At 27.8% G+C, this 23819-nt stretch overlaps 1 protein-coding gene across 1 annotated transcript in view; it reads right to left on the minus strand.

Annotated features, from left to right (window-relative positions):
* The window catches only part of scn5lab (sodium channel, voltage gated, type V-like, alpha b), a 187696-nt gene that overhangs the window by 110695 nt on the left and 53182 nt on the right, over positions 1 to 23819 (minus strand). The window contains exons 5-8 of the mRNA XM_051098619.1: positions 22422 to 22550; positions 15553 to 15644; positions 12154 to 12402; positions 7091 to 7154 (exon numbers count right to left, since the gene is read on the minus strand). Coding sequence (XP_050954576.1) covers positions 7091 to 7154; positions 12154 to 12402; positions 15553 to 15644; positions 22422 to 22550 — 534 coding nt within the window. The remainder of the gene's footprint in view (positions 1 to 7090; positions 7155 to 12153; positions 12403 to 15552; positions 15645 to 22421; positions 22551 to 23819) is intronic.

A 23819-nucleotide genomic window follows, 5' to 3' on the forward strand; every position in this document is an offset into this window, starting at 1 on the left:
TAACCTCTATTACATATTATATAACAACACTTGCAGGTGAAGCAGGTTTTATTTTACTCTCATTAAGGTTTTTTTCATTTTAAATTGTTTTTCTTTTGTCTTTATTTATTTATTTTTTTTAAGTTTTAGTTTCTATAATAGCTCTGATGTGAAGTAACAGTAGCTCAGTTGTTTTTGGATTTTTACATTTTTGTTCATCCAGTTTTACAGATGTTTCTTTCATAATAAGCATTGGGAAATTTGATTCATTTTAGAACGATTCAGTTTGTTCAAATGATTCATATAGTTGATCTAGTTTCAGAAATGAATCAATACTTTAGATTCCCTGCACAGATCTTCCTTAAACATCAGCATTTGTCTAATTTCTTCAGTATGTTTTGAAAACATAAAGGGAATGTTACTTTTAAAGTAGTAATGTTTAAAAATGTTCTTAAAAACATAAATAAAAATTATAACCTACATCCAACTAATATGTTTTAGAAAAAAACATTCCATGAATGACGTATAAATAACATTTTGGAAACGTTAATCGGTATAATCAGTATTATTTCATGATGGTTTTAAAATCAACATTTAATCAATATTTTTGTCTTATTTTCCAATAAAAAAAATAATAATAATTTTATAAAATTATGGAATATATTTGAGGGGCTTTATCAGTATTTACTCAATATTATTGGTTAATTATCAGTATTTAATCAGTATTTCATCATGGTTTTAAAATAATAATATTTTTGTCTTGTTTTTGAGTTTAAAAAATATCAGAAATGAAGTAAAGGAATGATTTTTTTTTATCTGTATTCGCTCAGTATTATCAGTATTTAATCAGTTTTGTTCGTCTTTGTTTTAAAATCAACATTTCATCAATATTTTTGTCTTGGTTTCCAAAAAAAATAAAAAATAATAATAATTAATTAATTAATTTATAAGAAATTATCAGTATTTACTCAATATTATCCGTTAATTATAAGCATTTAGTCAGTATTATTTCATTATGGTTTTAAAAAAGCATTTAATCAGTATTTTTGTCTTGTTTTTGAGTTAAAAAAATATCAGAAATGAAATAAAGGAATGATTTTTTTTAAATCTGTATTCACTCAGTATTATCCGTAAATAATCAGTATTATTTCATCATGGTTTTAAAATCAACATTTAATCAATATTGTCTTGTTTTCAAATAAATAAATAATTTTAAAAGAAATTTATTTACCTAATATCATCAGTTAATTATCAGTATTTAATCAGTATTATTTCATCATGGTTTTAATATCGGCATAAATAAATATTATATAATTAATAAATATGTTTTGTCTTGTTTTTGAGTTTAAAAAATATCAGAAATGAAGTAAAGGAAAGTTTTTTTAATCAGTATTCACTCAGTATTATCGGTAAATAATTTTTGTTTTTTAATAAATAAATAAATAACTTTATAAGTGAACCTACATCCAACTAAAAAAGTTCCACAAAAAACATTCCATGAATGACGTATAAATAACATTTTGGGAACGTTATGGAATGTTATTTCATTTGTATCATTTGAAAGATTATGAGAATGTTACTTTTAAATGTTCTCTGAACATTCTGAAACAAAGAGTAACATTTGAAAAACGTTACACGAACATTCCGTGACTGATGAATAAATGACATTTTAAGAGTGTTATTAAATATCAGACACATTTGAATAAACATTACTGGAAGAATGTTAATTTGTAACAGAACATTTCCTGTTCTAGTAGTTTGACCATTTCAAAGCAGCTTTCCAACACTGATGAATCTGCTTCAAGAAGGAACTTCTGTTTTGGAAAACCTGATGACCCTCGTAAAGCGCTGAATAAACTGAATGTGTTTAACAGGCGTGTATCACACACACTGGACAAACGCCGCTCTCCGTTTTTTATCAGAGGTGGACACGCGTCCGTTATCACGGCGGAAGACAGACGGATTCGTCCTTTGTCTGTTTCTGGCTTCGTCCAGATGTTCCAATCAACATGTACAGGCCACGTCGTAATTCACACCAACGGCCCATTAGGCAGCGAGACCTTCACATCCGCGGCCCGATAACTCAACCGGCGCGTCCTGCACTTTCCATTACGTGTTCGATATATTCCACTGCAAAAATGCTCTGGATTTTGAAATATCACGTTATCGATTAGCAGTCGCTTTTAGGATAATGTTTTATCCATTTGATTCGCACGGAGCGAGAGCGGCTGCCGGCGATGGAGGACTAACTTTCCAGACGCTTAGACTGAAGATGCTGCAGATGTCTCCAAACATCAAATCCCACAGAACGCCAAGCGTGGAGTGAAATCCTAGAGGCGGCAGAGGGATAATGATTTCTCCAAGTCCATTAAAGTCTGCCGACTACTTTCTCTCAAAGTTAAACGGAATGAAACAACAACATTTTTTTAGAAGGATGTTTCAAATGGAAAATATCTTCAGAATAAATAAATAAATAAGTAAAAAACATTATTTTTTATTATCTTTTTTTGTATTTATTTAAATTATTAGTGATGTTTAACCTTGTAAAGCCTGACATATGAAATATTAGTCCAAAAATCTATTTGTTTTTCAATTTAAATTTTCATTTAACCTTTAGACAAAACATATTAAAGGGAAAAAAAAAAAAACATAATTTTTATTCTGTGTGTATACTTTTTTTTTTATGGAACAGTTTATTCAACCTTATTTAACCCAAAATATATTTGAAAACATTATTTGTATTTTTTAAATAGTTAGTGGTGTTTAACCCTGTAAAACATATTAAATTACTGTCAAACAAAAATTATTTGTTATTATTTTTTAATGGAACACTTTATTTATTTATTTATTTATTGAAAACATTTTTTGTATTTTTTTTTATAATTAGTGGTTTAAGCCTGTAAAGCCTGACATATAAAAGTTATTGTCAAAAACAAAGTCTTTGTTTTTTTATTAAATTGTCTATATAGAGAAAGAGAGAGAGAGAGAATTGTTTTATTTTATTTTTTTATTTTATTAATTATTTTATTTATTTTATTTATTTTTTGAAAACATTATTTGTATTTTTTTTTAAATAATTAGTGGTTTAAGTCTGTAAAGTCTGACATATAAAATTATTGTCAAAAAAGTATTTTTTTTTATTGTTATTATTATGTTTTTAATGGAACACTTTATTTACCTTTAGACAAAATCTATTTAGAAAAAAAAAACTAACAAAAAATATATTTTTTTAAATTATGTTTATTATCTTTTTAATTTATTTAAATTATTAGTGATGTTTAACCCTGTAAAGCCCGACATGACATATTTTTTTTCTCTAATGGAACAGTCTATTTAACCTTATTTAACTCAATATTTTGAAAAAATTATTTGTATTTTTTTTTAATAATTACTGATGTTTAACCATGTGAAGCCTGACATATTAAATTACTGTTTTTATTTATTTATTATTTTTTAATGGAACTCTTTATTTAACCTTTAGACAAAATCTATTAAAAAAATAAATAAATAAATAAACATTATTTTTAATTTTTTGTTTTGTAAATATTAGAGCCTGACATATAAAATATATAACAAATAAATAAATAAATATGAGGCTTTCATCTGATAATAATGTTAATAAATATCAGCGGTCATTCTATATCTCCAGTAGTATGTTATAGTAAGATGAGATTGAAATGATCCAAACATAATGCAATGCAATCCAATGCTGATAGACAGAACAAATAAACATTCCTCAAAAGATGTGAGATGTTTTGGAGGCTTGGGAAGGTCATCGCTCCACTGAGGAACAGTGAAAGTAAAGCTTCCGGAAACAAACGTTCCTCAAAAGATCCTGATGATCAGATTTGGCACTCACTGATTTTTCTACAAAATGATTCATGGAGAATCAAGTAAAGCCAAGCTGTGTGCACCTGGAAATATGACTACAGTTATTCTGACATTTACTTTTTAAAAATCATTCTTGACAGCAAAAAGACACATGAAGCACCATCTGAAGGTGGACGTTTGGCCTTTTACTTGATAAAAACCCCTAAACTATCCATCAGACAACAGAAGGCATGGAGTAGATTGTGTGCAATCTTCACCCGGTGATCTGTTAAGTAACCTCCTAACACTCTCCGCTCTGGAGCAGCAGCGGTGATCTGTGAACAGCTCGTTTTCTTGTAAGACACTGAAGATGTCATGACTCATTGAAGTGAGTTCTTGTGAAGCCCACGGGGAGACTTTATGTAAGCAGAGAAATGACCATCAGCACATACTGTACAAATCCCTCCCGAGCGGACGCTTTAATGCCGTCATGACATACGCTCGTATATATACGCTCACACGCTACGGTTAGCAAACACGTTCCTCTGAGCTTCAGCATTTCACACCACAGACGAGGCCGTCGGACTGCATTATTACATGCATTCAGCAACATGTAAAGATTCTCAGTTAGAAGTGTCAAAATTGCAAAGATTATTGGAGTATGTCTTATAAGAAAATACCGTTTTCGTTCTTTATGTTTAATGCAGTTCATTTCTTTGTCATTACTGATGAAATGTACTAGCATTTTCTAACTGAAAATTGTTCCAAGGTAAATCCTACATGCTTTTTTATGCACTTAGTCATCATTGAATTTAAATTAGATATATGTTTATGTTTCTTTTCTTACGGTACATGACTCATGACATGACACATTATTCCAAAGAAAAACACCTTTTGTTTTCATAAGTTATTAGAAACGCAAGTTATTTGTGATGCTTTTATTATTATAATTTGTACTATTTGTCATTTTAGAAACAAACTTTAAAGCAACTTTCCATTTCAACTGACAACCTTGTTATTTTAGTCATTTTTAGATACTATTATAGCTTTTATTATTCTTAATTAATTTTTATTTTCTGTTGTCCTTTTAATTTTAGTTAAGTTGTGTGTTTTTGTCATTTTATTAGTTTTTGTGTTTTATTTAAATGTCTATATTTTATTTATTTTTTTATTTCAGTAAATTTAAATACTATTATAGCTTTTATTAATCCTTTTAATTATTTTTTTCCTTTTAATTTTAGTTAATGTTTTTTAAATGTTGTTGTGTGTTTTTGTCATTATTATTAGTTTTTGTATGTTATTTTATTATGTCTGTAATTTTTCGGCATTAGTTTTAGTTATTTTACTGCATCAAGTTAAACTAAATGAAAATTAGAAATGTTTTCCTGGAAACTAGCTAAAATAACATAATACATTTTTTGTATATTTTATTTTATTTTATTTTATTCTATATTTTATTATAATAATTTCATTTTTTTTATTTGTTTTTTTTTTTTTTTTTTGTTTGTTTGTTTTTTACATTTAATGTTTATGGTTTTAGTTTTACTATAATAGTCAAAGACATCTGGTATTTTTTATTTATTTATTTATTATCTGTTAATTTCCTGATAGGTAAAATGCATTTTGTATTTATTTAGTTATTTTATTTTAGTAATTTTTAGACACTATTACAGTTTTTATTAATGCTTTTAATTGATTTTTATTTTCTGTTGTCCTTTTAGTTTTAGTAAAAGTTTTTAAAAATTTGTTGTGTGTTTTTTTATTTTATTTTTTGTATATTTTGTTTTTATCATTATTATTATTATTATTATTATTATTATTATTATTATCAGTATTAGTTTTAGTTATTTTAGTACATCAAGTTATACTAAATGAAAATTAGAAATGTTGCCCTGGAAACTAGCTGAAATAAAATAAGTTTCATTCTTGTATATTTTATTTTATTTTATTTTATTCTATTATATTTTTATTTTATTTTATTTTATTTTTATTTATTTTATCAGATAAAGTGTTTTTTTTTTTGTTTGTTTTTTTGTTTGTTTGTTTTTTACACGTAATGTTCATGATTTTAGTTTTACTATAGTATTTTTATATTTTTTTATATTTTTATATTTTAGTATATTTTTTTATCCAATAAGTTCCTGATAAATAAAAGGCATTTTGTATTTTTTTATTTAGTTATTTTATTTTAGTAATTTTTAGATACTATTATAGGTTTTACTGATGCTTTTAATTAATTTTTATTTTCTGTTTTAAAAAAATATATATTGCAAGGTTTTGTCCTTTTTATTAGTTTTTGTATTTAATTTGAATATGTCTATAATGTGTTTTTTTATTATTATTTTTTCAGTATTAATTTTAGTTATTCTAGTACATCAAGTTAAACTAAATAAAAATTAGAAATGTTATCTTGGAAACTAGCTGAAATAAAATGTTACTTTTTTTTATTTTATTCTGTATTTTGTTTATTTTTTACTTTATTTTATCAGATAAAGTGTTTGGGTTTTTTTTCAAGTAACAAATAATGTTTATGATTTTAGCTTTAGTTTTACTATAATAGTCCCATTAATGACATGAATCTATTCTGGTATTTATTTTTTATCCAATTAGTTTCTGATAGATAAACTGCACTTTGTATTTATTTATTTATTTTTTATTATTTTTAATTGCCAGTCTTGTTTACTGAACTCCATTCGATTAAAACAGGTGCTAATAAAAAATACTGTTAAATAAACAGATTGTTTGTCTAAATATAATCTAATAATCAGATATATCGTCTGGACTGAGGGTCCTGACTGGCGTCTGTCTGGTTGCTGAGTTTGTCAAGGCCACTGACTCATACATGTACATGCAGTTGTGCTGAGTCAGACACTCGGGGCTCTTACATCCGTCACGGCCCTTCACAGCAGCTGCTGCTGAACACGAACGCCTGCTCCAAATCTAGTCTGGACATTCACAAGTCATTAGTCTCACCTTTTATAACATGCATAGCTCCGCCCCTCAATTCTGATTGGATGAGTCACGCTTGACAGTGAAACACAGTAGCGACCAAACATTCTATTCATTCTAAATTTACATGTTTCAAGCCACAAATATTTGGATCACCACTTCAATGAACAATATCAAAGACATGAGATGTTTTGGGCATGTGAGATCCATATACAACACTTCCCGCAACTTTTCAGTCACTAAAAACAGTAAGACATTCAAAAACGTTGTTATCATGAATAGATGTTACTAAGTAAAATACCACAGTAAAATCACTGTACCACAATCCAATCATAAAGCGCATTAAACTCACCCAGCGTCACTTGCGTTCCCACATATTAAGGCGTCCTTGGCTCCTTCCACTTTGAAGTAATTATCTGGAAGAAAAAAATAGAGACTGAGACTTAAAATTAGGCAAATGCTCTTGATTTCTGATTAATTGCGTCTCTGAAAAATACAGAGTAAAGTCAGCTTCCTTTCATCATTTTCATGCATTCATGCATTGTAATCAATCAGCGTTTTTGAATTACTAAATAGAAGTAGCAACAGTGCAATTTAACTACATTTTTCATAAAACCTGTAAAGCATAACTTTACAAAAGATTACAAAAAATCTTATATTATAAAATTATTATATTTATTATAAATTGCATTTAGTATATTTTTTATATTTTATTTGTATTATATTTTTATTTATTATGTTATATATTTATTTTAATAAATTATATGCATTATTATTTACATTAATTTGTGTAATGTTATCATTATTCATTTACAATTAAATAGCTTTTTTAATTTCACACAACTAGTCATTTAATTTAATTTAATTTAATTGTAGTTTTTGCCTTTATTTATTTATTTGTTTATTTTAATATTTCAATTTGCCTTTAATTATTTCAGTTTTATTTTTAGTCATTTTAGTTTTATTTAAATCCTTAATGCCCTTATCTAAATGACTAATTCTTTGGTAGCCTTTATTGCAAAATATTAAATAAAGTACTGCTGTTCTGTTTTCATCTCAGATAAATTTAGAATCTTAAATAAAGGCGTCAACATTCACAGATAGATACTTATTTATTATTATTATATAATTCTAAATTATATAATAATTTATAATAATATATTTTTATTATTATTTATATTTATTTTATATTTATAAGCTTCAAAGCAAGAGCGTCATAATTGCATGTCTAATAAAAAATAATTTTAAAATGACTGTGCTTTACTTTATTTTCATATCAGATACATTAGAATGTTTTGTATTTTTTGCTTGTATTGAAACAGAATCTCAGTTAAGGTGTCAGCATTCACAGATATTTACATGACATTTACCATTCAAATGTAATGTAAATTTCACTGCAACGGAGATTTGAAAACCACTGCTGATGTGCCAGAAAAATCCAGCTCTGATTCAGAATCCCAGCTAATCATTTTTACTAACAGTTTTTAAAAGATACAAACATTCTTAAAGTAATGTCTATAGGATGTTTTTTTAAATCGTATTAATTTTTGATACATTATTTCTGATTTTTGATATTGATTTTTGTAATGTTCTAGACAATGTTACAAAAAAAATTGTCACTGTAACATTCTTAGAATATTAAAAATGAATGTTTAAATAACATTAAGCTTCGGTGGAAAATAAAATTAGTAGAGCATTTAAGAAACATTTTTGTAACCTTTAAATAACGCTAAAACCACAACAAGAAAACTGGAAATTTTAAAGTTTTTATAATTTGAAAAATAAATGTAAAAATATATATATTTTAGCTAAAATAAAATTAGACAAATGTTTAAAAAACCTTTTAGTAACCTTTAAATAACGCTGAAACCACAGAAAAAAAAAAACTGGATATTTTGACGTTCTTAGAATTTAAACAATAAATGTCAAAATTATATATATTTTTTGGGCTAAAATAAAATTGGTAGAATGTTTAAGAAACATTTTTGTAATCTTTAAATAACACTAAAACCACAACATGAAAACTGGAAATTTTAACGTTTTTAGAATTTAAAAAATAAATGTAAAAATTATATATATTTTCTGGGCTAAAATAAAATTAGTAGAATGTTTACGAAACATTTTTTATAACCTTTAAATAACGCTAAAACCACAGCAAGAAAACATTATATTTTGACATTCTTAGAATTAAAAGAATAAATATAAAAAAAAAAATATATATATATATATATATATATATATATATATATATTGGCTAAAACAAAATTAGTAGTGCATTATAACCTTTAAATAACGCTAAAACCACAACAAGAAAACTGGATATTTTAATGTTCTTAGAATAAAAAAAAAAACATTTTAGTAACCTTTAAATAACAGACATTTTAACATTTTGAAACATTTCCACAACGTTTTTCTAACCTAAATTTGTTCCCTAGGATTTTGCATTATAGATTCTACAACTGTATAGTTGCATGTTTAAAAAGCAGCTTTGGTTTGACTCTTTTAAAGTGTAACTTGACAGTAGTTGAACTGGCAGCTTGAGTTCAAAAGCAGCGTCTCCTTGCTGCAATCAATACATGTGGATTTTCAGAAACTGAAGCTGCTGTGCATAAGCTATAGCCTGTGGTTTGTTGTGAAGAGTCTGTTTTTCCTCCGGCTGAAGACTGAAGAGAGTGGCTGAGAGATTACGCGGCTCGGTATCCGTCGCAGGTTTTATCTGTTCTGGTTTTCGCTCTCGGTCCATCACTCCGAGCTCGAGTGCCGCTGGCGACGGAGGCCGGAGGGGGAAACGCCGTTTGGCACGCGGCCCGATCCGGCCGTCCAGCTGTCGGCATTCTGCGTTTCAGCAGAACCTTAAATGTTTCTGCCGCACGGAACCGGGAAAGGTTACGGGCCTGAATATATCGCGTCCGATCGATTCCCCCGCCGAGCGTCCGTCAATAATAATGGTTGTTATGATAGTAAACTCTTAAATTGAGTGGTTCTCTATGTTTTGGAGCTGCAAACCATGACAAAGCACTTGAGGAGAAAGCGTCTTGTCTATTTCTGTCTGTGTCCTACATCTGCGTTCTGCGGGTCAACTTATCGAGTGCCAGCGCTGTCCTAATTGCTATTCTAATGAAATGAGACCAACCAAAAATACGACTAAATCTCATCTTAGACGTTGCTCTTCTGATGGTATTGTCATTCAGCTGCTGGATTATGATCAACATGCTTTATCTTACAGTGTGTGAAAGCAGCGGTGGCAGGGTTCATTCAGGTGATTCACACAAATGGTCATTTCTTGAGTTTAGTCATTGATTTTCAAGTGTTTATTCAATCAAGCACACTTCTAAGAAGTAGGAAAAATATAATTATACATCCAGACGCATAAACATAGCTGTCATGTTAAGACTGTGTTTTAATAGCTAGTCTGACCAACTAGCATTTAACCAAATGTCTTAGTCATCAGACTTCATTTTCAGATTTAAATTAGACCAAGGAAAAATTAGACCTAAGGAAAAAAATTTAATTACATTTTTTATTTATTTATTTTTTTATTAAATTAAATTAAATTAAATTAAATCTGTTGTTTATGCAACCAGTGTTGTAACTGTAAACGAAAACTGAAACAAAAAAAAAAAGTTACTTGAAAAAAGCCACAATTAAATTACAAACATATTAACGAGGATTAGAAATTATGCCTTAGCAACTAAAATATTTACATTTAATTTGTACTAAAATATATTATAAAAGTACTAAAATTATTGAAAAAATAGATATTATTTGGAAAAAAAAAGATAAAAGCACAAGTAATTTTTATTAAAATTTAAACTGAAATTAAAATGTAATGTAAAAAACTTAGATGAGTAATTTAATGAAATTGTAAATTAAATTAAATTAAATTAAATTAAATCAAATCATTTTTCTTTTTTAATTTAATTTAATTTACTTATTTAATTTGCAGTTTATGCAACCAGCCCTAGTGTTGTGACTGTAAACTAAAAATAAAACAAAAACAAAGTTACTTAAAAAAAGACAAAATTAAATTAAATGAAAAACAAGGATTAGAAATTATGCCTCAGCAACTAAAATAATTACTTTTAATTGAGTGATTTAATGAATTTCTAAATTAAATCTTTTTTATAATTTTTTAATTTAATTTAATTTAATTTAATTTTTTAATTTGCAGTTTAAGCAACAAGCCTCAGTGTTGTAAGCTAAAACTAAACTAAAACTAAAATAAAAAAAAGTTACTTAAAAAAAGCCGAAATTAAATGACAAAAATATTAAATGAAAAACAAGGGTTAGAAATTATGCCTTAGCAATTAAAATAATATTTAAGTTTTAAAATTATTAAAATAAATATTACTTATTAAAACTTAAATTAAAATGAAAATGAAACGTACAAAAGCATAAATGATAATTAGACAACTAACTAAAATAAACATGTTTAAGTTTAAATACTAAAATCACTCAAAATAAATCAGATCTAAATATACATTAAAGCTAAATAGAAATATAAACAATAAAAATAACAAAAGCACAAACAGAATTACTAAAAATTAAACTAAAATTAGAATGAAAATTAAAGTTTAAAAGAAATTTAGTTAAAAATTAGGGATGTAGCTTTTAATAAATTAATAATATATATATTAATATATATATATATATTAATAAATTATATATATAATTCTGTCTAAGCTTAGGTACATTTGAAATATTAAAATGACTAAGATTTAATTGAAATAATATAAATGTAAAATATTTAATATAAAAAAAACTAATAAAAAATTCTATATTACTAAAACTTAAGCTAAAAATTAACTAAAATATTTTAAATAAAAACTGGAAACAAAAAAAAATTAAAGCTACTTCCAAATATTAATCAGTACTGTAATAGTACATAAATACTCCTAAAATAACAGTGGATTATACTAGCCAGACAAAAGACAGAAGAAAAGATCTGATCTCAGCAACGTCTCAAAGCGTGCTCAGATCTGTCAAGAAATCAACATCGCAATCCAAGGTCAAAGATCTCATTATGAACTCAAACACTTCTCATCTAATGATCTGTATATTACTGTATAACAACTACTTGTGTCTGTTTTTACATCTCCTCCACTCTCAATTTCCTCTCATCTCGACATCAGAATATCAGAGAGACTTGAAGATGAACTCTTGTGACTTAAACCAGTAAGAAACCACCTAAAACCTGCTAAAACCCACTCAGAAGACCTCAGCGAGCGCCCACCCACGTCACCCGCGAATCAGAGGTGAGTTCAGCGCGGCCACACGCCACCCACATTATCTGCAGAAAATTGAGTTTCTCCTATAACGTGTGAAATGAAAACTAGCTATTGTTTAGACGTCTAGTTTTCTGCACTTCCACCAAGCATTCAGACTCTATACGGGCTGTGTCTGATCTTTACTGACCTTCATTAGTGATGAAATTCTCCAGCGAGGACCAGGTTCTGTTATTGCAGAAGAAAGTGCTGTTGTTGTATGAAGGTAAGGTGGTGTTGAGACAGTGCGCGGTGCTGCGGACGCATTTCTGCCGCAGGTTCCCCATGAAGAGCTGCAGGCCGATGAGGGCGAACACGCTGAGACAGAAAACCGTCAGGATCATCACGTCCGCCAGCTTCTTCACCGATTGGATCAAGGCGCCGACGATGGTTTTCAGGCCTGAGATCGGGAGCGGCACAAGAACATAATGATCAACTAATATCAAGTGAGAGGTTTTTTTTTTTATTATTATTATTATTATTGAAATTGTGTTCATTTTTTTTTATACAATCTCATTTTTTAAAATCTTTTATTTTTCAGATCACATCAGGGTTTTGCATCATTTAGAATTAAATTGAGAATACCTGTTGAATTCAGACTCAGATTTGAATTGAGAATACAGAAAAAAAGAATATATATATAATTTTACATTCTATAATTTTTATTAATTATTATTCATTATTACAATTATTAATTTTTTATTTTATTAAGTCACTGAAATAATAAAAAATGAAAAATAATGATATAAAAATTTATTTTAGTATTTTTATTTTCTTTAATAAATATACATTTTTTCATGTCACCCATAATTTTTCAATTTAATACATATTTTATTTAAGCTAAAAATGTAATAACATAAAAATTAATAAAATAAATTAAAAAACAATATATATATATATATATATATATATATATATATATTCTATTTTTCCCTACAATTTAAGGTTAGACATCATTTTTTTATTGATTATTTTAAAATATTTTAAAATATATTGATAATATTAATTTCAATGATCAGTTTTATCAATAACTTAAAAAAGCGTTGGTGACATACACATTTTTATTCACTAAATAATAATAATAATAATAATAATAATAAAAATTGTCATCGAAATAATAAAAAAATTAAAAATAATGATATAAAAATGTGTTTTAATATATTTTATTTTCACCTATAATTTTTCTATTTAATACATATTTTATGTGTTGAGAAATTTAATAGCAAATTTAATAACATAAAAATGAATAAAATACATATTTGAATATATATAGAGAGAAAAAAAGAATTAAATAATAAAAAACATCTAAATAATAAACATAAATAAAAGAATAAAATAAGCAAAATAAAGTAATAAATTTTAAATATATATATATATATATATATATACACACACACATCTAAAATATATTACATAAAATAAAATATATAACAACTATTCAAAATAAAATAATAATTTTACAATTTATTTATTTGATTTAAACAAAATTAAATAATAAAAAAATTTAAATAATAAATATAAATAAACTAATAAAATAAGCTAAATAAAATAAAATTATTAAAATAATATAAAATATACAACATAAAATAAAATCTACAACAACGAATCCACATAAAATACAAATATTTAAACATTTTAATTTACTTTATTTTAATATTGTTTTATGACTTTTTTGAACCTAGAAATTGAATAAAAATCATGTTCACATTTTGTCACAATTTTTTTATTATTTTTTTTTTTGACTATTTCATTTCTCTGCTTTGTGACTATATTGATTTTATTTTGAATGCAATCCGGTATTCTTCAACAAATCAAATTGTAAGTGAGCTGCCTGTGTGGTTTTGCCAATTCAAATCAAATGAACAATTTTTAAAAGGTTTCTCAAGTTCTGAATGTTGCCAAACCCTGGATCACATCTTTGACATTAAAGCATCCGTCAGACCACATTAAACCACATTAAACCACAAACACAGCACACAACATCAGGCCTGTCTTTACAAACATTTGTGGGTGCGGGAAGCACACAAAATGTGACAGTTCACAGCAGACGCTTCCCTGGAACGAGAAACTGCACTTTCCTTCTGGAACACAAATGTGTGTATAATATATATGTTAGTGTGTGCGTGTGCGTTTTTCAGGTTTCATATATATTTTCTCATCCCATTAGAAGCGTCTGCTTGTTGGCTCAGCATGCAAACTCATGTTCCTCTACAGCTACCCATGCCTTCAACACGTCAATGAGACTTTTGGAGTGAGTTAACCGAACCCGGAGCTGACAGCTGAAGGTAACGTGAACCCTCCACCCTGATGTAATTTCACTTGTGTGTGATTGACCTACAATACAACATGTTGCACCTGGAGGTCCTCGGTAAAGCCGCTTCAGCGTCTAATGTTAACAGCTGTAATCGAGTGCAAAAGTGGCCGTCTAGTTTTTCAGCAGCAGTATTTTTTCCATTCATTTTTCCCATAGGGATTTATTTAAAAGTCTTCGAATCAAACCAAGCAGCTCCGAGGTGAATCAGAACACTGCGAACTTTTATTAGAAGTAAAAAAGTATTTGAAAATTAGACAAAAAGACAAATTCTGCAAACTAATGAAAGGACTACAATCCCATGAAGCATTGCAACTGATATAATCAAAATAAAAACAATTAAGAAATATAAAACTATTTTTAAAAATGTAAACATTTGTAAAAACAACAATTAATATGCTAATTAAAAGAGGGTGGGCGGAGCTCATGGGTAATGTAGTTTTCACTACAAATTCAGCTGTTAAACATGATTTGTTGTTGTTGTTGTTGTTGTTGTTTTTTAATGGCTTCAGCTACAGCATATGCTGTCTAGATCACAGTCGTTTGTCTTTAACGGTTTATGAGGTACTGTTTAAAATCAATTTCCCTATAGAGAAAATGAATGGAGTTTTTACTTTGGGAATCAGACTGTTGCACTCTATGGCATGAATATCATTTAAACTTGCTGAAAAACAACCTGAGATGGTTTCCTCAGCTCACGCTGGTCTGCTTTGATGGTTTTAGAGAGGTTTTGGCCATATAAAGCGGCTACCCAGCTAACAGAGAACGTTCTCAGAATGTTCTGGCAAGGTTTTCTCAAACTTACAAACAAACAATCTACCAGTAATGTTTGTTTAAACTTTAATAATGTTCTCAAAACATTAGAACAAAAACATTATTTATAGACTGTTCAGAGAACATTCCTGAAATGTAACATTTTTTTAAATGTTGCAACTGTTAGAATGTTCAGAGCACATTCAAAAGTAACATTCCTACGATGTTTGCAAATGGAATGTTTCCTTAATGTTTGAATTTTTAAATAACGACAACATTAGCCCAACGTTCTTAGAACGTACTTTCGTCAGCTGGGTAAACAGGCTGTTTTTTAATCAGCATTGAAGGCTGTCTATCATCAAAAGTCTCATTTCCTCCATTCTGCATTTCCACCTTTTCAAAAGTGTTTCGAAAGTGTCGGAAATGCGTTTGGGTGATTTGGTCATCCATTAGCACCGCGGGCCTCGGCGTTTCGCGGCCTCTCACCTGGGATGACTGAGATAGTTTTCAGTGCTCGTAGAACCCTGAATGTCCGTAACGCTGAGACATTGCCCAGGTCCACAAACTCAGTAACATATCTGCAATAAGCCAAAATTGGAGCACAGACAATGACAACAGCACCGACAACAGGCAAACAACACAGTGGAGAATGAAGCAGCACGTCGGGAAGTTGCGAACTGGAGAACACAGTGCGGGAAGAACCGGATGCGGGTCAAATCCTGAGCTGTCGGACTGGACATTGAGCAACACTGTGAGCCGTTCCCTTGCGCACGGCTTCGGGAACCCGCTTACCTGGGATCACGGAAATAGTTTTCAAAGCGCGGAGGACCCTGAACGTTCGGAGAGCTTGCAGATTGCCTACTTTTATAAATTCAGTTAGAAACCTGCAGAATCAGATTACAGTTATGTGGATAAAAAGGACAAACAACTGAAAGACAAAAAAGGGAGAAAATTAAAATGTCAAACAAATCAAACCATGTACTTTTTTTTCTCCCTTAAAGGAATAGTTCACCCAAAAATGTTTATAAAAATTATAAAAAGTCATTTTTAATATCTTAATGGCTTTAGTTCTTCCGTGGAACATAAAAAAGATTTTTTGCAGATCGTCTCAAGGACTATTTTCCATATAATGAAAGTAAAAGTGAAGACCAGTGCAGAACAATATACAGCAAAACAGCAACATAAATTCCTACAAAGCTTTCATGTAATATATTATATTCATTTAAATTCATTTTTAGGTGTTTTACCTAAAAGTATGTTATAATTTAAAAACACATTTGCATGTTTACAGTCCTCTGATGTTTGCTAATGGTCACATGACACGTGTATATAAAATATTAAAATAATAAAAATAAAATAAAACGTTTATTTTTTATAGTAAGCATTTTATTTTGATCGTTTTTACTTTTTAATATTATTTAATTTTTTTTTTAAATCATGCTGCATTTATATTCCAATGCAATTTTGTACCCAATGCAAAGTTTTTAATAATTAAATTAATTTATTTGCCATGTATTATAAATTAATTCCACTATAATTTGTTCGTTTTAAATTTACTGCATAATTTTCTTTCCTGTTTTGCTCTGAAAACAATTAAATATTTGAATGATTTTTGTGTACACTGTAAAAAAATTTGTTGAGTCAACTTAAAATAATTTGTAACCTGGCTGCCTTAAAAAAAGTTCAGTCGACTCAAAAAAAGTTTATGTAACTTGAAATGTTAAATTATACTAAGTGACAACCTAGATATTTGAGTTGAATCAACTTAAAATTTTAAGGCAGCTGGGTTACTTACCCATCTGTTAAGTTTAGCAAACACAAATACCTAAGTTGTTACTTAGTACAACTTAACATTTCAAGTTAAAATTTTAAGTAACAAATTTTTTAATAATTAAAAATTAATTTTTTACAGTGTAGTTTTAAGAACTAAAATACATGTTTATAGTCTTTATAATTTTGCAAACATTTTGGTTTATTTATCAATACTTTATTTGTAAATGTAATAATAACTGTGACTTATCCATGTTTTTTTTTCTCTCATCAATTAAATTTTGTTTCCACTTATTTTCTAAAAAATATAGTAATTATTTAAAGTTTAATTATTGACTTAAATGTAATGTTTGCAAATGTTTTTTTTTTTCTGAGACATTTTTTTTTTATAGATGTTAAACTAAAATATAATTTATACACCAATGCAACTTGCCTGTTTTTTTTTTAAATCAGAAAATACAGTAATTATTAGCTTTTCATCAACTTACCAGGAAATCCTGGTATAACACACATAATACTATTTAATACTGTTACAGTGTATTTATTTAATTTTATCACAGCAGAAAGTAAATCATATGAGTTTGAAACATTACAACTGAGTAAATGTATTTTTGGGTGAACTATCTCTTTAAATTGGCACAGACTGGTTTTAAGAGGCGGGATGAAGTTGTCTGGATTTTGCGGCTTTGTTTCCATATCAGATTTCATCCTCTCTGGCTATTATCCTGATTGAATTAAATCACACAGGGCGGGTAATTGAGTCGCTGCTAATACGGTGACGAGGCCTAGGCGGCGTATAGTTGTGACTGCGTTTGACCGTGGACATACGACGCTGTTCTGTTTCTATAGAAACTAGTATTCGGCGGTAAGCGTTTATGATTTATCGGCGCTTCGCCGTCATCCGTCTGGCTTTAATGAAGTCGGGAGCGGCGGCAAGCGTTCCTGTCAACATCCCAATACACCCGTGACTTATTGGCAGCGAGGTCCATCTGACGTGTCTGAGACATCCGGTTCAAGGACAAGCGGCCTGTTAAAGCTCAAGAAATAAAGCCATAAAGGCCAACGAGAAATAAGCACTTCATCACCACAGAGCTCGCTGAGATTCATCTCAAACCGCTGGGATTTGGACAGAAATGCAGGTATTTAAAGGGACAGTTCACCTAAAAATTTAAATTTTTGTCATTACTACTCACCCTCAGGTTTTTACAAACCGAGTTTGAGTTTGTTTCTTGCGTTGAACATGAAAGAAGATATTTTGAAGAATTTTGGAAACCAAACAGCTGACGGTAGCCATTCACTTGCATAGCAGAGAAAAAAATACTATGGAAGTCAATGGCTACCAGCAACGTTTTAGTTCCCAACGGTCTTCAAAATATTTTCTTTTGTGTTAAACTGTAGAAAGAAACTCATATAGGTTTGTAAAAACTTGAGTGTAATTAATTACATGATTTTCATTTTTGGGTGAACCGTCCCTTTAAATGCGACATAAACATCTTTTTGTTAAGCTGACGTTGAATCCTTTAAAATTTAGGTGGAAGAAACCATTATGATTTACAGTACAACATCATGAGCAGAACAAAATCAATATGAAAGAAGTAAACTTTAAGTATTATGAGAAAGTTATTTAACTGATGTTTTCTAACAAAAGAGATCATTGTGATATGAAAGTTTGCTGGAGGGAATCACTAACAATGAATCATACTGTTTATCTGACTCATGAATCACTGAACGATTTGTGCTAATCAGGTTTGTGGGTGGTTAGTAAATAATGTAAATACTGTAAGCACAAAAGTGACTCAGGGGTTTAGTGAACTCGCCTGACCGTAACAACTGAAAACTTACCCCAGTAATGTGTATTAAAAATATCTGCAGATATTTTTTTTTTATTTTTTTTTTTTTTTTAAAGAAACTGCATATTTTATCCATAAAATCAGTAAAATATTTGTATAATTCAAAATAACTGTTTTCTATTGTAAAATAGTTAAAAATGTAATTTGTTCCTGTGATGCAAAGCTGAATTTTTTTTCTAATTTAATTTTAGGATTCTTGATTTTTGTTTTTTTGAAAGAAACTGCATGAATTGGATCCCTAAAATCAGTCAAATATTTTTATAATTTAAAATAACAGTTTTTTACTGTAAAATATTTTACAATGCCATGTATTCCTGTGATGCAATGCTTAATTTTTTTTTATGATTCTTTATTTATTTATTTTTTTTTTTTAATAAGAAAACTGCATTTATTTGATCTGTAAAATTAGTCAAATATTTTTATAATTTAAAATAACTGTTTTCTATTGTAAAATAGTTAAAAATGCAATTTATTCCTGTGATGCAAGCTGAATTTTTTTCTAATTTCTTTTTAGGATTCTTGATTTTTTTCTTTTTTTTTTTTTTTTTCTTTCTTTTTTTTGTTTTTTTTGAAAGAAACTGCATGAATTTGATCCGCAAAATCAGACGAATATTTTTATAATCTAAAATAACTGTTTTCTATTAGAAAATATGCAATGTTTAATTTTTTTCATGATTCTTATTATTTTTTTTAATAAGAAAACTGCATTTATTTGATCTATAAAATTATAGATATTTTATAGATATTATATTGTAAAATTTGCAGATATTTTTATAATTTAAAATAACTGTTTTATATTGTAAAATAGTTATAATTGTAATTTATTCCTGTGATGCAAAGCTGTTTTTTTCTAATTTTTTTTAGGATTCTTGATTTTTTTGTTTGTTTTTTTGAAAGAAACTGCATGTATTTGATCCATAAAATCAGTCAAATATTTTTATAATTTAAAATAACTGTTTTATATTGTAAAATATTTTACAATGTCATTTATTCCTGTGATGCAATGCTGAATTTTTTCATGATTCTTATTTTTTTATTTTTTTATAAGAAAACTGCATTTATTTGATCCGTAAAATCAGTCAAATATTTTTATCAAATGTTTTCTATTGTAAAATAGTTTAAAATGTAGTTTATTCCTATGATGCAAAGCTACATTTTTTTTTTGACCTTTTTTTGAGGATTCTTTTCTTTTATGAGTCTTTTCATTTTCTTTCTGATTTTTCTTTATGAAAAAACATTACTGAACCCAGACTTTTGAATTTTAGTGTAAATGATGACTATTTTTGATGGATAAGAGATTGACTAATATTATGAAAGGACAAATAAGCAATATATAAATATATTACATATAATAAAAAAAATATATAACAATTAGTAAGTGTATTAGTTGTCATATTTACAATTACATTTTCCATAAAATATGCAAAATGTAATATTCTTATAGGAGTATTGTTGTGATTTTTTTTTTTTTAGGAATAAATTTAAATTAACATTAGTTTTAATTAATTAAATAAATAATTTATTAAATAATTAAACAATCAAATTATATTATTATTATTAATAATGAATTAATAAAAATATTTTTTATATTTAATTCTTTATATATATACACAAATTTTAAACCCTTGTAACAAAGCCTAAAAACCATATATTTTTTTTTTTTTTTCTACCATTTCAATCTATACACAGGCATCTTTTACATCAGGCATTCCCCAGGATATTTCAGGTTTTAAATTTTCTTTTTAAGTGAACGAGCCAATAACTGAGGTGAAAATGATATTATTGGATGTGAACGGCACTTGGTGACACATTCATATGATGCTGCGACTCCAGGGAACGCGGCCGCATCCACGCTCACCTCAGTTGCCATGACGACGTGTGTTTTGGGATTGGGGTCAAGGACGGGGTAAGTGCTCACACTCCCGACACGCAAGCGCTCATAACAATTAATCACAAATATAGACCCGCTGCCTTTTTCAGTTCTAGCATCGGCGGGTCAAGCAGCTGAGATTAGATTATTACAGCCTATTGAAAATAACAACAGTGCCTTTATTGTTTCATTATCTCTGCAGCTCTGAGTCCTAAAGCAAACCAATCACGAGGAGCCGCGATTACGGCTGGGCGGCACCGACAAAATCATCTATCACGGTAAAAGTAATATTATATGTGGTAATTGGAAAATATCATAATTGAATGATTTTTTTAAATAGCTAATAATGTGGTAAGGACTAGTTTTAGATAACATGGGAAATTAACGTAAATATTTTTTCTTTGAGCTTTTTGTAATTTCTCTTTTTTGTATTTAGACATTTCTAATAAATTTCACAAACAATTACAAAGAAACAGCAAGTGACACAATAAATTAAATTAAATTGAATTAAAAAAAAAACTTTTTATTTTTAAATAATTTAACTTTTTTGTTTTTAGGGTCTAATCCAAAGTAAATATACACAATGAAAGACCTAAATTAAATTAAAAAAAAAAAAAAAAAAAAAACTTTTTATTTTTAAATAATTTAACTTTTTTGTTTTTAGGGTCTAATCCAAAGTAAATATACACAATGAAAGACCTAAATTAAATTAAAAAAAAAACTTTTTATTTTTAAATAATTTAACTTTTTGTTTTTAGGGTCTAATCCAAAGTAAATATACAAAATGAAAGATCTAAATTAAATTAAATTAAATTACATTGAATTAAATTTAACTGAATTTAATTTAATTTAATTTAATTTAATTAAATGAAATATTTTTAAATAATTTATCTTTTTGTTTTTAGGGTCTAATCCAAAGTAAATATACAAAATAAATAAATAAATAAACAAACCTGGTACAGAATTTACATCTAAACAATTTTCACTCAGAAATTACTAGTAAATTTCAGAAATAATTACAAATAAAGGGCAAGTAAATGTGAAATTCTGAAGTAGTAAGACTGAAATTATTTTAATTTATTAAATGTGTATACTTTATTATAACATATTATTTTAGTAAACCATACTACAATAACTTTTGTTTTTATTTAAAATGTTAAAATAATAATAATAATTAAATAATAAAAATACTTTACAGTGTAATGATGTGGTAATATCTATTTTTAGCTGATGTAGTGAATTAAATTATTATTATTATTAAAATAATTATCTTTGTTTTCAAACAAATTCTCTTTTGTTTTTAGGCTCTAATGCAAACTTTTTTTGTTTGTTTTTTTTTAGGATTTTTTTTTTTGCAGGATTTAAGGAATTTCCATTTTTTGTAATATTTTTTTTATTTAATGTTTTCAATATTTTTTATTCCAAATTTTTTGTAATATTTTTTTATTTATATATATATATATATATAAATCCAGAGTAAATTTACAAACTGAAAAAATTATGTAGGGCTTACTATAGGTTTTACATTATTTTCACTCAGAAACTGCTAGTAAATTTCACAAATAATAATAATATCATTTAAATATAATTTAAAAAAGCATTGAATTAAACATGACATTTTGAAGTAAACATTAAATTCCAAGTACTATTTACAATTTATTAAAATATATTTTAAATAGTGTAATAACGTTTAATTTCAGATAGTGAATTCTGTTTTGCTTTTGAATATTTTGTCTTGTTTTTAGGGTCTCGTATGTAGAATTTAAACCATTTTCACTTGGAAATTGCTAATGAATTGTTTGTTTTTAGTATCTAATCACACATAGAAGGCTCTGAGGTCTCACTGATTTGACAAAATGACTTACGCCATAACAATCACGCTGAAGTCCAGCCAGTTCCACGGGTCCCTCAGGAAGGTGAAGGGGCCGATGCAGAAACCCCGCGCCAGGATCTTTATCAACGACTCAAACGTGTAAATGCCAGTGAACGTGTACCTGAGCGGAAGAGAAAACGGAGGGACGGACACAGATTCAGACCGTGAGGAACCACAGAAATCCCCCCCGGGTGACATACAGAGATCATGAACGGACACGGGACACAAACATGGTGCTAAAAGGAAATGTGAAGCACATTCAGAGTCCGGCAGCCCCTGTGACATGAATGACAAGCGCTTGACAGCAAGTCGCTCCTTGATGAACCGCTGGTCATCAAGACAAGAATGGACATTAAAACCCAGCGCGTCATTGTGCCCATCGGAGCGAGAGACCCTCCAGCAGAGCGGATGGAGACCGGGTGACAGATGCAGCGTTGTGGAGTGCAAAGCTGGTTTGTATTTCTCCTTTCATCTTTCTCTTCCTAGTTTGACTCCTAGTTTGTGAGTAGATCTCGTTTTGGTTCGTATCGTACCTCTCATCACATCTGAGTCTCGTGCAATCAACATGCATGACTTTTTTCAATTGCATCGATTTTATTTTCACAAACAGGCTCACATGGAATCCACACGGAATCTATGGAATTCTACAGATCTCCATAGAACGGTAAAAGAGTAAAAGAGCAGCTTTCTAAATTTAATTTCATTGCATAAATCACAGAATTCCATAGATTTTTTGCTAAAATCAGTGCTGAAGATGCAGAAAAGGTCAGGAGATTCCCATCTGGGCCTGTTCATGATGCAAAAAAATCCTCCTATATACATACAGTGGCCTTAAAATATATTTAGACACTTTTAAGCCACACTTAAAAATATGTAAATATCATTGCATTATACAGGAAAGTCTGAAAATGAGTGATATTTAAATAACATTTACATTCACACATATATGCGTGTTGATATTGTTAACTAAAACTATTCAAAATAATTTTTGTTCATTGAAATTACCTTAAATTGACTGAAATAACAAATAAAATAATATATAAAATTATTTAAATTACGTTATTGATGAATTAATTATAAATATAATTAATAATTTTATTATTATTTTAATTAAGTATTAATTTAAAAATGTTTTATTAATTTAATTTAATTTTTAATCATTTATATATATATATATATATATATATATATATATATATATATATATATAACTATTGTAAATTTTATATTTTATAACTATTCAACAACTACTAAAAACAAAACTTTTTGTTAATTGAAATCAACTGAAATCAACTTTTTTGATTGATAATTTTATCATATATAATATTATAAAATTATAAATAATTATTAATTTATATTTAAATTTAGAAATTTAAACACTTTCTTTAAA

The sequence above is a fragment of the Labeo rohita genome, chromosome 24, assembly GCF_022985175.1.
Source record: "Labeo rohita strain BAU-BD-2019 chromosome 24, IGBB_LRoh.1.0, whole genome shotgun sequence".
Classification (NCBI taxonomy): Eukaryota; Metazoa; Chordata; class Actinopteri; order Cypriniformes; family Cyprinidae; genus Labeo; species Labeo rohita.